This window comes from Lontra canadensis, unplaced genomic scaffold, assembly GCF_010015895.1.
Source record: "Lontra canadensis isolate GAN:19392208 unplaced genomic scaffold, GSC_riverotter_1.0 scaffold35, whole genome shotgun sequence".
NCBI classification, from domain to species: domain Eukaryota; kingdom Metazoa; phylum Chordata; class Mammalia; order Carnivora; family Mustelidae; genus Lontra; species Lontra canadensis.
In genome coordinates this window covers 12,464,782-12,481,037 of record NW_022631029.1, presented here as the reverse complement: position 1 = coordinate 12,481,037, position 16,256 = coordinate 12,464,782, and the positions used below count along the sequence as shown (strand labels likewise).

General features: G+C 44.3%; 1 protein-coding gene across 2 annotated transcripts in view; it reads right to left on the bottom strand.

Annotated features, from left to right (window-relative positions):
• Positions 1 to 16,256, bottom strand: part of CACNA2D3 (calcium voltage-gated channel auxiliary subunit alpha2delta 3) — an 857,887-nt gene that overhangs the window by 281,018 nt on the left and 560,613 nt on the right. For both annotated transcript variants that reach the window (XM_032868337.1, XM_032868338.1), the window contains exon 13: positions 12,811 to 12,944. In XM_032868337.1, the coding sequence (XP_032724228.1) occupies positions 12,811 to 12,944 (134 nt within the window). The remainder of the gene's footprint in view (positions 1 to 12,810; positions 12,945 to 16,256) is intronic.

Here is a 16,256-nt window from a genome sequence, read left to right as displayed (position 1 = left end):
GACACGTGACTTCAGACCTCTTTGATGTATGTGGTGAATGGTTCCTTGGGTTGGTGGTGTTGAGGACCTGAATGAGAATCCCAGTCATACGGTGAAGGTGAATCCACTTATCATTTATATAACAAACATGGCCTTGAGCAAGTGGGAAGCATACTCAATGAAATGTTGGAGATGATGCCATTCTTACCTAACATCTAGAAAACAAAGATATTGTCGGATGCGTCCCAGCTTTGAGAGGTCTGATTCTATGAGACTCATACAACTGAGTCTTTCTTGAGCACCTACTATGTCCCGAGTGCTTTACTGAGGATATCAAAGAACAAATATCCTCCATTTCCTCAAGGAGTTTATAGTTCAGTGAGATGAAAAAATGCAATTTTTTTTAAATGAAATTTTTGATATAGCACAAGATTCTAGGATTGTGCTAAATGCTTTAAGAGCATATCACGAGAGCCTGGTTTAAGACCGGGGGATGGATCTGAGGAGATCAGGGGGTGCTTTGCAGAGGAGACAGTGATGGAACTGAAGGCAAAGGATAAGCCCAGAGGCTCCCAGATGGGGTGGGGGGAAAGGGCTGCTTCTTGTGGAGGGAGTATGTGCAGTGGTTAAGTATGATAAAAATCTTTAAGACTATGGTATTTGTGGGTCACATGAGTCTGGACTGAATGGAAAAAAGCCAGGTTGAAAGGGAAGATGACAGGTGAACAGGGGTCAGGTTATCAAATGGTCCTGTAAGGTGTGAGGCCAGTCCTGTCCCTGGGTCCCTTCTTAGAATGCCACTGGAGGTGAACGGATGAACAAGCAGTTTATTTGACTCCGTCCTCAGAGGAAGGATCTTTCACAACCAGAAACCAATGCCCCATGCCAGTGTGCTAAGTAAGAACGAGAGAGATGAATACCTGTGCCTGTTCCCTCTTAGGTCACTGTCAGTCTCATCACCTCACAGGAGAAATCAGTTACAAGAGTGTTTAATCGTTTCCAACAACCAGCAAAAATGTTGATGTTCCAGATTTTTTGAGTAAACATAATGGAAATTGATTTGAAAACATGTTCCTTTTGCCCGAATAAACCATGTCTTTGATTTTCCTTTATTTGTTCAGAACAAGAGAGAATTTCCCTCAAGGCACTGAGCACCCTGCTTAGTCTGGATAGTTAACGGTAGTGCATACCATCAGCAGAATCATGATGAAGGAGCCTCCGGTTGCTATATGACTCACAAGCAGGTGTGAAAAACCAGGAAGGAATGATCTTTGAAAGCCAAGAGGAGGCAAAAGAATGGTCCTCTGCCATGTTTCAATGGAAGCAGCTGAAGAGCCCAGTTCGGGGAAACACTCTCATCTATGGTATCTTTGAGCCGTGGTCTCTCGGACCATCCATTAATAGTTGGTACAGCAATCCTCATGGAATCAGAGTAGGAGAATTACATCTTTTACATGGAGAAAATTCTGTGTACAGCAAGAGAAGAGAAACTGGCAGCTGATATCAAACCACAGGCTGATTTTCTGGGATTATTTTAATTGTTCTTCATGCTGGTAATAAGAGGAATGCATTCATTTTAGTTTAAACCAGGTCAGAGCATGAGAATCAGCTCTGAGAATCTAAGTTGCCCAAATATCTGGGCCATTTAGGGGGGAAAAAAACAGCACAGATTTAGTTGTGGTGGCCAAAATACCTCCCTCTACTCTCTGAAGGCACAAGGGAGAGGAATTCCTATCTCCTGTGTAACAGATGGGTGGATGAAGAAAGGGCAATGTCAAGATGTGGGAGGCAGGGAGAGGACTAGGGGATACTTGTTGGAGCAGCTGGAGTGAAAAGGAAGCCATGGCCCAAAGAGCTATTATTAGAAGCTAGCTGGGGATGCAATTTATAGAAGCCTTGGATAGAGAGACAGAGGTCTAGAAACGTCACCTCCTCTAGACTCCGGTCATTGCCTCCTGCTCATACCTCTTTCTTACTGAATCTGTGATCCACAGCCCTGGCTAACCTGTTCCCATCATATGACCGTTCCCCAGCCACAGCTGATTGGCTAAGTGGTATACATCTGACCTCAGTGGGATGGTGGGCTAGAGTAAATTATGAAATTTGCTCAGAACTGAACTCAGATTCACAGACACTGAGTTCATCTCTGTTGGCTTTGAATTGGGACACCATGTTAAGCAGGACTTGGAGGAGACCATGTTTCAGGAATGAGGGTTGCCAAGAAAACTGGTCTCCAGAGAATATAAAAAGTACAGATATTTGAGGGTAAAAGCACACGCAATTTGGTTTTCTAATACAATCATGGACACAACCTCCCAATCCCCATAGCCATCTTTCCTAACTGGACCCAACCCATTACCTTGCTATAAACTTAAGGGCACAGCAGATAACCCAGAACAGAAAATCCCATTTTACCATTCTCAGAGGTTAACTCACTGTTTACTGAGAATATTATCTAGGCTCCTCTACAATGCCAAGGGGAAGCAAAAAAGTGCTGCGGAGCTTCCCTAGTCATTCTGGAGGTGGCCAAGCGACCAGGGCTCCATGCCCCCACTCCCCAGAGTAGCTCTGCTTCTGTATGCTTCATACACCAAGTGTCCATGGAAACATTTCACTAGAAAAAGAGCTCTACTGCTTAAAAACATGGCACCATAATGAATACCATACTGATGAAATACACGGTCTTGGGCATGGATTAGTTTTGGGTTCTGTAAACAAGCTCTATGAAGGGCTCTGTGACCTTGCAGCCCTCCCAGTATCAATGACCTTTGGAACTGGTTTCTTCCTGGCTGGCTCCGTGAGATTCCAGCCATCAGTTAGCTCCGCCTCACCTCTCAGTATGGGGCTGCAACCCTAACAGGACTATTATGGATTTGATACAGGTGCTAGAAGAGAAAGGGAGAAATCAAGGGTCTAAAACAATGAAAGCGGGTGGGTGGTTGAGGTCATGTTTGCCACGCTACAGAGTGGGAACCCGCCTGCCTGGGAACGAAGCCAAGAAATCAAAGAACTCATAGGATTAATCGGAAGTTGGTAACATGGGAGTGATTCCTGAAGCTAGTCATGCCTCAACACAGAACTACATAGATATTCTGACCTTTACTACTCTGAATTGAGTGCTGTCACTTGTAAACAAAGAATCCTGAATAATCCATTACGCTAAATGATTATCCAGGCTTCTTAATGTTCTTATCCATTTCTATAAGGTCTTATCTATTTCTAGAGGCTTTGTTCTTTCATTAGAGACAGTTACAAATTATTACACCATAATAGCAGAAATCACCATAAATCTAAAAATCTAAAAAAAAAAAAAAAACAACAAACCCCTGGAATCTAATTTTTTTTTTTTCGTTTTCAGCCCTAAGCTTTTCTATTAGCTGACAGTCATCCATAATGTATTAGAGTATCTTTCCTGAAGATACTTTAATACTTTCGATTCATAGTTTTACAACATGAACTCAAAGGAAAAAAAAAATTGAGCTAAAAAACCCCACTATTGGGCGCCTGGGTGGCTCAGTGGGTTAAGCCGCTGCCTTCGGCTCAGGTCATGATCTCAGGGTCCTGGGATCGAGTCCCGCATCGGGCTCTCTGCTCATCAGGGAGCCTGCTTCCCTCTCTCTCTCTGCCTGCCTCTCTGTCTACTTGTGATCTCTGTCTGTCAAATAAATAAATAAAATCTTTAAAAAAATAAAAAATAAAAAAAATTAAAAAAATAAAAAACCCCACTATTTAATAGAGAAATCTAGAATCAAATAGAAAAGGAAAATATTTGGATAAATATAAGTAGTACCAGAAATCAGGAATGCATTCTCTCTAACGTCACCATCTCCTGGCCAAAAAAAAAAAAAAATATACACACACACACACACATACATACATGTATGTGTATATATATACACACATGTATATATACATGTATACATGTATGTATATATACACACACGCGTGCACACACACATATATGTATGTATATATGTATGTATATATATACATACATACAGATATGTATGTATATATATAATTATAATAGTAATCTGTTTCAATGGAAATAAAGTACTATAATATTTATAGTCTGTGCCAGAGTTATAATGACTGTAGGGGCAGAAGTGAAGTGTCACAGCATGCTCCACATGTTTTTAACACGGTTTCTAAAGGCTCTGGAGGCTATTAAATTTAATGAACCCATCTGCTATGAAATAGAGGTCCCAATGTAATCAGTTTCCTCCATGCCATGTAATGCAGATGGCATTCTCTGTTCCATGACCCAGCAGGATGGTTTGTTTCTCTATACGTGTGTCTTTTGTTTTGACGATTTGAACTTCTTTGATATGCAGCGGTGTCTTGGGAAAATACTGTAAATTCAGCTTCCAAGCCCCAACAACTTCCTTATGATGGCTTCGACCCCCTGAGTAATTGATTCTAGGCAGTAAGATGTTGTAGCTTAAAGCAATCACCCAAAGGACTCCTAAACGACCTAGGTACCATTCCTAGTTGGGAAACCGAAACAAATGTGCAATTTATCAAATGCAAAGCATTTTCTCCAAGTTGGACTTAGTGGGGGGGTGAGGCGGAAGGATACATGTCCAATTTGCAAATGCAACTAAATTGGTTTGAAAGTTCCTACAAATTACATTCCGAATTGCATTACCAGCAACAGGGAGGGGCAGGGGGCTTGGTAATGAATTCTCATTATTTTAAATGGTCACATTCCCACTGTTTCTAAAAGACTTCTTTGCTTCCCTTCTGCGTGTCACCATGGTCTGTGTAAACTCCCCTGGAGGGGCTGATCAGGGATGCTGATGCTTCCTTGGTTTAATACAGGTTCTACCCTGCACACCAAGCTGGGTAGCATTCCAGAGATGATTAAATCCCAACGGGAAAGCACAAGCCATTTGCTTACAAAATGGAACAAATTCCATTGTTAATGATTTTTCGCTCTGCACCTAAGAGATAATGACTGTGCACAACTTGTATTCAGATAAGAAGCCCATGAATTTCAGAATTCTGGTGTTTGCTGTTTTGTCAATTAATACATGAGATCTTATTAGATTAAACATAATTAACGTTGTTAACATTAATTCATTTATTTGGGCTTCACCAGGAAAGCAAATTGAATAGAACAGCCAGGCAGGAAGCAGAATATTTAATCAGACTGGTAGTAAGAGGCAGGGAGGATGGGCCCTGAAAGGAAAATTTTGTCAGTCCCAAGTCTAGATCAGGCTTAGTGAAACGCAATCTTTGACGCATGCGCCAGACTCTGTATTTGGCCTTTACAAACTTTTATCTTGAGCTTGCCCAGACCCAGAAACGTATGAATCAATATGTAATTCATAAAAAGGGAAAATACCATACTCAGGGTCATTTCAAGCTATTCATTTAAGCATTAAATCAATTATATAATTGTATTTGTTGCTGCTGGGTCTTGAGCTATAATGACTGAGGAGTCAAGCAAACAGGAATTGCTTTCGCCTTAACCACCAGATAATTAAAAAGAAAGAAGGCTTCTCAGACCATGTTAAGCCCGCTTGTGGAATCAAGCGTCTACATTTACTAGATAACTGATGAATACCTAATCCCTTAGCAGTTGGTAGAAACGACTTACATCAGCAGGGTCACAAGTCTTCTGATTCCCAGAAATAAAGCGATTTTCAGTCTACAATGTCACAAAAAGAAGCAGGCTCCTAGAGTGTTATGCTAAACAGGCACCGCTGCCCTGAGACTTGCTCTGAAGGGAGAGTTGGCAAGGAGCAGGAGGTGGTGCTTGTGTTCCCTTCTGGCATTATCTTTCCCTCGCGGACCACAGCGCACGGACAGAAGCTGTTGCAATAGGCAGGATTCTAAAAGGGCTCCCAAGATGTCTGCCTCAGTAGGTACATGACCCTTATACTTCCCTCCCCTTGACTATGAGTAGGATGGGGTATTACTAGCATGATTAGGTTACTATCACTTGACTGAGTTAATTAAATGACAGATTATCTCCGGTGGGCCTGACCTAATCAGAAGCTTTCAAAAGCAGGCAAAGCTTTAGAGAGGGATGCACTCTTGCTGGTCTGGAAGAAAGCAAACAGCCCTGCATGACTGCCTATCTTTGGCCATGTGGCAGGAACTTTCAGTTCTAGGAGCTGAGAGCAATCCCTGGGTGATAACACGCAAGAAAATGGGGACCTCAGTCCTACAATTACAAGGGACTGAATTCTGCCAATAATCTGAAAGAGCCTGGAAAAGGTCCCTGAGCTGCAGAGAACTGCAGTGTGGCCTTGCAAGGCTCTGAGCTGAGGATCTTTTGGTAAGGTCATTGTCCACAGAGCTCCCAGCTCCTGGAGGCTACCAAGAGGCAGTAAGACAAGAAGCAGATACTAACCCAGCCACCAGAATTCCCCCTCAACCTAAGATGGAACAAATAAATCTAGGTTAACCACCCTTACCAAAAAGAAAGGAAGGAAGGAAGAAAGGCAGGCAGGCAGGCAAAATATCAATTTCTTCTGAATGCATGGAAAGCTGTGCTCCCCAGCCTTACAGATGCTTTGCCCATAGTTAACATACTGGTAAATTTTTAGCCATTTTCTTTAGAGTCTTCCCAATGTATTCATTTATATATCCCCAGAAGTAACAGCTTTTAACACTCCTAAGTTGTTGGTTTCAATAATATTTAATTAATTATACAATTATGATAAAATCACAACTGGCATCAACAGGCGTGGGAAGTCTAAGTATGAAGACAACTAACTTTGAGTAAGTTCACAACTCAACCTGGCACAGTCGTACGTGTACCTCAACTCGTGGTACCAGCATGGCCTTCCAGATCCAACCTCCAGGGTGCTTCGGGCAATCGGCACGAACTGTGTCAAGGCAAAGGGAGGGCACCAAGTCCTTCACATGGCAGGTAGTTAAGAGGGCTCCTACCATGTATGCCTTGCCTTGGGCAGTCTGTGAGGCTACGGGGGCTCTGCCTGGATGGTGCAGCCGTCCTTCTTGGGGACAGTACCAGCCCCAGACTTTAGTGCCCCGCCCACAACAGGTGATTACAGCAAAATGAATTCCAAAGGACTAAAGCACATCTCTAGATGAATAGTGAGTGCTTCCAAGGTACTCATTATGCCTAAGTGCCAGATTCTAGTATCAAAGTGGTATAAGCCATGTTGTAGTCACTGTGTGAAATCCAGCCCAAAAAAGGAGAAGATTTCCAAAACTTCCCACAGCCAAGGAGAAAATTTCCCACTGACTTCCTGAGGGTGGGGAAGGATGACAGGCATTATTTACTGTGCTCTCACCATGCAGACATTTAATCCTTAGTGTCAACCCTGGAAGGTAGGTTTTATGTCCATTTTGTAAATGCAGAAAAGAACACTCAAAGAAGTTAAGTGACTTGCTTATGGTCACATAGCTAGTAGGGCATAGACATGGAATTCAAACTGAAGCAGCCCTAACTCTAAATTCAATGCTATCAGTTAATAAACTAAGGTAGGTTATAAATGCTTCAATAATAAAAAAAAAAAAAAAATCCAAAGCTGACATCGCTAAACCAGGACATTATGAAAATGGGGTCACCAGTCCCAATGTCAAATGCTTCTAAATTTGGTCTCTTTCATTATTTCAAGGTGGAACACATTAGGGCAATGCTGGCTTGGGACTTTCCAGAATGTGTTAAGATGGTCATAAATTTGCAATTGCTGATCCCTTCCCCCATTCATGTTGGGGGGGGTTCCAATGTTGGTGGGCATACAAATCCTATTTTAAGCCCGCAGAAACAACAGGGGGCTTTTGTCCTTGACCTGGCAGAACCCAGGCCCAGATAAATGCATACATACATACATACATACACATATACATACATTTATTTATTTATAGATAAAGACTTTGGAAAAATTCTTGCTTCCTGGCCAGAGAAGGATCCGTTGGAGCCGCACTGCCTGTCCTCACTGAATAGGCCTAGAAAGAAGATGGAGGGAAACCCCAGAGTCCGCCCCAAACCAGCAGGTTTCTCAGCACCACCAAGATGAGAAGGGACTCTCAGAACATTCTACTAGGGGATTTATTTATCAGGGCTATTTGCAAAGATACAACAGAAGCTGGAAATGAGGTGCTGAGCGATCATTCATTTCAAGGACAGACATATTCTGGGGGGCTAGTTTTATGTCAAGGGATTTCTATCAAAGGATTCTCAAAGAGGTGAAATAAATGAGCTCTGTTATCTTGGCACACCCTTTTACTCAATTACGAACCACTTAAAAGCATTATTTCATTTTAAAGTAAGGAAAGATGATTATGGAATAGAAGGCAAGCTTCATAAAGTATTGAAGATAAAGCACAAGGCTGTTCAAAGACATTTTCTCTAAAACTTCATGTCCAGAGTTGCTCCCAGACCTCTACGTTGCCTCTGCTGTTGAGAATTCTTTAGTGGAAAAGCTGGAGCAGGGATGGGAGCTCCTTAGCTCTGAACAACCCTACAAATATAAACATGCATACGTACATACATGTGCATGTGTGTATGTAATTTAGGAAATCTAAAACAATCGATTCAAGTGATTAACGTTATCCAAGGCAAGACAACCTATTAATACCAAGCTTTATCCTCTTCCATGACCTTCCTTCACCATGACCTTCAGGTTACGCATCCCAGCCAGAATCCTCTGTAAGTCGGACATGTCCTTCTCCAAAACCATACCATGCCCATCTGCTTCCCATCCGTGACACTGATTTTGAGGACCCACTCTAGATTTTGTCTGGATTCCTCCACTGTGAAGACACTACTTTTTCCCCTGAGAACTAGTCAAAGATCTTTGAGACCATGAAAATACCCTGTACCAAATCTCCCTGTTAGTTTAGCATCCACTGATGACCTTTGTCCTAACCAGTCTTTCTCAAACTGCCTAAAAAGTTGTGATTTTTCCATCTCCACGACTCTCCTCACATTGACTAGTCAGCAGCCTGCTGTCCACTGCAACCCTGCCCACCTATCTCATTATCTCTTTAGTTCATCTCTTTGACATGTGTTGATCTGTTCACTAATGGTAAGAACACGTGGATTTCTGTTTTATTCCACAGGCTGTAACCCATTACTGTCCCAAAGTTGACCAGTAAGGGCCCCTTCATACTGACTCCTGTGTCCTTTGATATGACCTCATTGTTGTTTTTGGCACTTCTTAGTTTCTGGCATAAAAAATTCAAGGTTTTGGGGTGCCTGGGTGGCTCAGTGGGTTAAAATATTCCAGGTTTTTGGGTTTTTGGGGGGGCAAAGAGGGGGCACCTTCCCAGCCCAAGCCCTGGAATTAGCAATTTCTCTAAGGAACCCTGGTTTCTGTTGGTGGGGAATGGTTTTAGAAGCTGGGCTCTGGGTTCTAGATGTGCTCATTGTTACTAGGGCACCACTGCTTCTGGGCCCTTTCAAAGGACCTGGTTGGGGTTTCATTCTGATACCTCCGACCTAGTCTCATCCCATGGGTGTCAGCCTTGTCTTCCTCATTTATGCCTTTGCTCAATTCTACCATGCTCACAAAACTGATTCAGAATTGCTGGACCCATATAACTCCAAATGACACCAAAAGGAGTTTAAAATTTATTTCCCATCCTCTCTCCCACCTAGACTAAGGATAGTCAAAGAACTATGTTTGAGCTTTAATATAGTGCATCATGGTTATATTCAAGATATACACTGCTTTTTCTCCCTTTCTTGATAATTTTTGTAGTTCATCTGAAATACCATCAGATTCATTTGGTTCTGTTTGCATTCACTATGGGTTCCCCCCCCCCCAATTCTTAGTGATTTTAATTTTTGCATGCATAGAACATCAAGCTGCTTTCAAAAAGTTCAAACTATCCAAAAAGGTGTACCCAGAGACGTCCCACTTCCTTCACTTTCTCCTCCTCCATTCTTCCTCCTACTTCTCATAGGGAAGGGATTCTATTGGTTTCTGGTGTCTCCTGGCTGTGTTCCTTTTCGTAAGAAGAAGCAGGTACATGCATATCTTGAGTTCCTCTTCTTTCTTATACAAAAAGTGGCATTCTATTAATACCTTTCCATTTTGTTCCCCTTCCTTATCAATAAATCCTGGAAATCATTCTATATCAACCAGTAGTAATACGTCATCCTCATTCCTCCTTTTACATTAAGATCCATGATGTGAGTGTACCACAGTTTTATCGTGATCTCTCTGTTATGTTTGTGTATTTACGTAACTTTCAATATTTTGAAATGACATGCGTTTCTGTAATGAGCAGACCTGTTGTATCATCTGTATTTTCTAATTGTTGGAAATTCATCTTCAGAGTTCATCCCTAAACGTGGAGTTGCCGGATCAAAGCGTACATGCAAACTGCCCTTCATAGAGATTGTCCCATTCTGTCTTCCCACACGTGTCTGTGGGTGCTCTTTTCCCCATAGCCTTACCAACAGAGTGTACAGTGTGTACAGTTAGGCTTCTAATTTTTGCCACTCTGATAGGTGTGAAATCATATTTTACTAGAGTATAATTTTCATCTTTCTTCTCTTTCTACGAGTGAAGCTATACATCTTTCATTTGTCGAAAGCCATTTTTATTATTTTTGTGAATTGTCTGCTCATGTCTTTTGCTTTTTCTACAGGAATTCTAAGGTTTTGCCCTCAATTTTGAAAAGTTCTTTATGTGTTAAGATTATTAATGATTTCTGTGTGCTCTGCGTTGCCAATATTTCCTCCCAAGTTACCCTGTGCCTTTGACTTTGCTTATCGTGGATTTTGACTGATAAAAGTTGGTTTTCATTTTGTTTTGCCTTTATGTAGTCAAACTTATTAGTCTTTTCATTGCATCTGGATTTTAGAGTTGTTGTTAGAAAGATTTTCTCTGAATCCAGGTCATAGAGGGTTTTGTTCTAGTGCTTGTATGATTTCATTTTTTACAGATCCACTCGGATTTCTTTCTTGGCTATGGCCCAATGAATAGAACTAATTTTATTTTTTTCTAAATGGCTACCTAGTTTTCTCAAAAGCATCTGTTACGAAGACCACGCTAACCCCACAGAGTGGAGAAGCCACCATTATCTCTACTGAATTTCTCTATGCAGTTGGATCCCTTTTCTTGGACCTCCTAGTCGAGGGACCTGTCTCTCCAGGTGTGTTTTAATCACAGACTCTCTGTTTCATAGGTTTTAAATTGATGAAACAAATAGAACACTTGATCAAAGTGGTCGTTTAGGGTTTGCACACAAAACCACCGGGTGACAGGCTTGCTTCGTTCTTAGCTCCAGTCCTGCTGCTCCTCTTCCTACCTGCCTTTCCTGTCTTACTCAGCCACACGCAGGAAGAGGGGAACCCACCCAGGCCGATGCTATGGCTGTGACTGGTAGCTGATGCCCACAGGAATTATGGTTATTTTGTTGCCATGCTTCTAAACAAGCCTGGGGAAAGACTGAAAACGACAAGAGCCCCAGGTCTCCCTGGCGACCAGAGAGGGTTTTTCAGCTTAACATCCATCTCTATGCAGGGCGACCGACCAGTTCCTATTTCCGTGGTCCCACCGCGTCCTTTATTTAGGCCAAGGTGGGGCAGGCGGCCGCGGTGGCCTCCAAGATGGGTTCCCATATGCTGTTCCCGCCCTGCGTTTGGCTGCAGCTGCCAGAACTGCAGCCAGAGTGAGAAAGCCCAGCAAGAGAAAAGCCGGCCCACCACAGCCATTGAGATCACTCCGGAGGACAGCTGTGTCTGGGTTACAGTGATTAATGTGATGTTAATCCCAACAAAAACGATGAGAGAGAGGCCCCGTGAGAACATTTACAATCAATAAATGAAAAACGCCACTCCCATCAGACTCATTATCACTATGAAAAATCACCCTGAAATCACATAAGAAACCCAGCCATTGAGCCATCGCAGGATGACTGGCAAAGCGACTTCTACGCTAATTCAGCATCAGATTCTTTTGCTTGGAAGTTCGGCGTTAGAATGAGCCCGTGGCCAGACTTCCAACAGCAGTGCCGTGCGGCTATCACCACCGCGGGAGCACACTCTTGCTTGTCAGTGGGAAGAAAGTGCACCTCTACCGTGGCTCCCACTCGCTGCTGGAGCCAAGCTTTGGTTACCCTCCCGAAAGCTGAGCCCCCAAGATTCACCACCAGGAGCGGGCATCTCAGAGGGCGAGGAAGGACTCTAACGTGACCACAGTCATGACTACCGGCAGAACCTAGACACACAGGAGGAAAGCAAAGTAACTAGAGAAGACGCGGTAAAAAAGGGACTTCCCTCTGCCCACTGAACTCCTTCCAGAAGTGCAAGCCTCATTCTGATTCTGTGATTTTTCACCCAACTTGCTTGTCGAGAAGACCAACACAAACGGCACAACAAAGGGAAAATGTCACTGGGCCCTATCATGGAGGAAGAGTGACAGAACTGCCATTGGAAAAATCAGGAAAGGGAAACCTCATTAAAGTGGATGCTAGAAGGGAGGCCAGTGGGAAGCACAGACCCAACGGAAGAATGCTCAACGGGAAAGAAGCATCAGTTACAGGCCCCAACAGGAAAAGATGTACATTGTAGCTGCTACAAGAAATCAAGCACCCTTGCAATTCAGCCCACAGGAAACCATCATCATCTTGAACTCTTGACCTGGGTTTTTGTTCAAAACAGCCCCTTCCAACTTTCTCCTTCTTCTCCATAAAATATTCCTCTTTTGTTTGTTGGATTTGCCTATGGTTTTGCTGTAGTTTGCCTGTCCTGGATTGCAATTCTCTGCTATTCCTGAATAAACCCACTTTTGCAAGGAAAAATAACTGACAGTTTTGTTTTTAAGGTTAACACTGTCTTCTGGAATGAACAGAGGACAACCCTCAGGCCACCCCCAGCGGCACCCGAGGACTCACAGTGCTGTCGATGTAAGCTTCAGTCCATACCACGTCGTGCTCCTGGTCGATGACTTTGGGCCGGCTGAGGACGTGCAGGTACTCCATGACATTTTCCTGCACGTCGGCCAAGGTGGAGATCTGAGTGAAAAATCCTGCCAAGGGAGAACCAAGCTTAGTAACAGAAAGACGGACAACGGCAGAGAGTGCATATGCCACGCCTTCTTGGCCTCTGCTTAACTTCTTTTGTTTCTTTCCCTATCCTTTTTAAACATTGTATCTCCTCTTTACCATCACCCACTTCATGAGTCACCCGTTCACGGGACTGAAAATATAATCAAGCAAAAGGAATCATAGTAAGGTCAACCAGAAAGCCACCTCTCCGAGGAAGCCCCTTGCTAACCCTTTAGAGAATGTCCTCCCAGACTTGTTTCAATACATACACATGGACACATACACTTACACATACATCTACACCTTTTCTGGCAGAAATGGGGGGATCCTCTTTACATGCCATTCTAGAACTTTTTTTTTACTTCAGTGTGTTTATTTCCAATAGGAAAACTATGAACCACGAAATGTAAAGGCCACATCTCTCTCTCTCTCTTTTTTTTTAAAAATACCTAACAATAGCTATGATTAATTTGAAGGGGCACAAAATCTGCTGAGCAGTGGATACGCTTTGTCCCATTTGTTCTTGAGAACACGATGAAGCAGATACAACGCCCACTCGCAAGGTAAGATGCCGGAGGCAGATGAGAGACGGATTTCGCCCACGTTCTCGCAGGTATCAGACAGCAAACAACGAAGGTCACCTGTGCGTAGGGGTCTCTTCAACTGTGCCTTTTGCTCCCCCGGAATTTTTTTGCCCTTTGTGTGTTTGAGGTGGAAACTCCAGCTCACACCCCTCATGTGGTTACCAGACCTGCCTTTTCAATATGCTGGGTTGACATGGTTTCTCAGTAACAGGAAAAGTCCTAAACATGCTATCATCTCCCAGATGGGGACACTGTTTTGATCTTGAGTTGTCTTTCCTGCGGGCTCCGGTTGGCTTCGTCCTGGGTTAGGAGATGTGAGAAGGAAAGACATGCACTGAGCAACGTCTGGATCCCCAGTGGGGTAGCGAGGGGCTTTCATTACTTATGGAAGTCTTTCCTGGGGCACAACACGGAGAAGCAGGGATTAATAAGGTGAGCACTGCGCCTGCCTCCGGGGGCCTGACAGGTCTGAGACTACTGCAAAGTAGCACAATGAATATGATGCTGAAAATCACAACAGGGACAACCTATCCAACCCAGCTACCCTGAGGAAGGGTCAGGGCTGACCCCTGAAAGATGAGGGCCAGGTAGCTAGAGGAACTGTGTATCCCACAAAGTTGAGTAAAGGCCCATGGTGTGAGTCAGGCTTTTTCTAGAAGCTGAAAAGAGCTCAGAATGGCAGGAGGAAGCTGGGGGAGAGGGGCTGGAAATCAGATGCTATAAATCAGAGATGAGCAGCCTGTCCCACAAGACCTTGGGAAGCAGTTTTGACTTTAACCTCCTTTATTAGGCAGGGAGCTTTGGGAGGATTTTAATAAGGGGAACACTGGATGGACAAAATTCATGTTTCCTCCCTATGCCTTCACATAAGGACCCTTACAACTAAGTTCATGGCATGTCCTACTTGCCAACAAACCAGAGAAGGGTACGTGTGCCCCTGAAGCCAGATACGACACAGCACTTGCTACAGTGTTTGTGAAACCTTCTGTCTAAAAGCATGCTCTGGGTAAGGAAATGCCAGCCCTTCTGTTGTCCAGAAAAGGGGCAGGGCCCTCCCAGGGCATTTCCAAACAAAGGCCAGCTGGTTTGAATTTGCTGTGCCAACCCCAAACCAGGTTGGGACCATGTGGCTTCTGGCTTCCTGATGACAGCTCTGCACAGTGCTAATTAACATGCATTGTCACTCCTGTCCAGGGCCAGGGCCTCACCCATCCCAGGGGAAACGGGGCCCCAAAGGAGCAGGCTGTGAGTGCCTGTTCTAGCTTGTAGCCTGGGAGGTTGCCCATCTCCCTGAAGCCAGGCACCCAGTGAGGGACACCCATCGGGGACAGGGCTCTCCCAAGGCCTCCAGGAGACCCCATTCTGGGAGGCAAGGTAGGGGAGGCAAGTTTCAAGAGCACTGCTGGGTGATAGGAAGCATCCGTAGTTATCCTTCCTTCATGGCAGCTACAGTCAGTGTGTGAATCAGCAAGAAAACATTCCATTACTTCTCTAGTAGGCAAACCTAGGTTCTGGAGGAAGGGTCTTAGAGCCTTAGAGCCACAGCCAAGGCATAAAGGACAAGCCAAGACAGGTGTTGCCATGTTGAGCGGAGAAGGAGAGAGCTGAAAGTTCTGGACCATCAGGGTACGTGGGTGAACCATTCACAGTGTAGAGCAACCCCAATGGAGTCATGTACCAAATGGGCACTGAAGACAGTGGGAATTTTCTTGCTTGTCTGCATTTTTATTCTCATGCTCAAAGCCAACAGTAAAAATCCCTGATTTGGGTTTCCCAACACCGGGCCAAGAGAAGAAAGGGAATGAATGTAAGGAGGAGGATGGGAGAGACAGATCATTATATGGCAGGGGTGGAGAGGAGTAGGAAGGAAACACAATCATGCATTTGGAAGGAGACTGAACTGGGACACCACCCTTACTTGGCCTTGCTTATCATGTTCAGAGCTCTGAAAAGCTGGCTTCTCCCCAGAGCTACAAACCCACAGCCAACTGTATACCTGACACCTCCAATGGGGATGAGTAACGGGATTCTCAGACTCAACTTGTCCAAAGCCAACTCCCCGTTTCCCTGTCCAAACCCATTCCTTCCCTGGTGGGTCTTTCTCATCTTAGTAAATGGCGCCACTGTCCAGTTAGGCCAAAAACTTAAGAATTATCTTTGATAGTCATCATTTCCTCACCCCACCCCATAGCTAATCCAATGGCATGTCCCTCTGGCCCTACCTCTATAATACATTGGAAATCCTCTCTCCCATCTCCATTGCTCCCAGCTAACCCAAGACTCCACCGTCTTTTCCCCAGAGCCTCCGCGCCCCTCTCCCTCCTTGTTATCTAGGCTCCTCTGGGCAGTCAGATGGATTATCTGAAAGTATAAAGCAGATTACCACCCCCCTGCTTAAAACCCTAAAATACCTTCTGTTCAGAGTTAGAATAAAATCCAAATTTCTAACCCTGACCGCCAAGACTCTCCATCAACTGGCCCCTCCCCACCTGCATGACAGAATCCCCTTCTGTACTCCCACGTTTGCTCACTGTTCCAGCTCCCTGGCCTTTTGCTTCCTCTCATAGGCCATGCTCATCCCCCACCCCCCACCCCAGGCCTTAGCACTTGCTGCCCCCTCAGCCCTGCACACCTTCTATCCAGTTTTGCCGTGGCTGGCTTCAGAGATCAGCTGATTGTTCAGAGATCAGCTGTCGGAACTCATTCCTC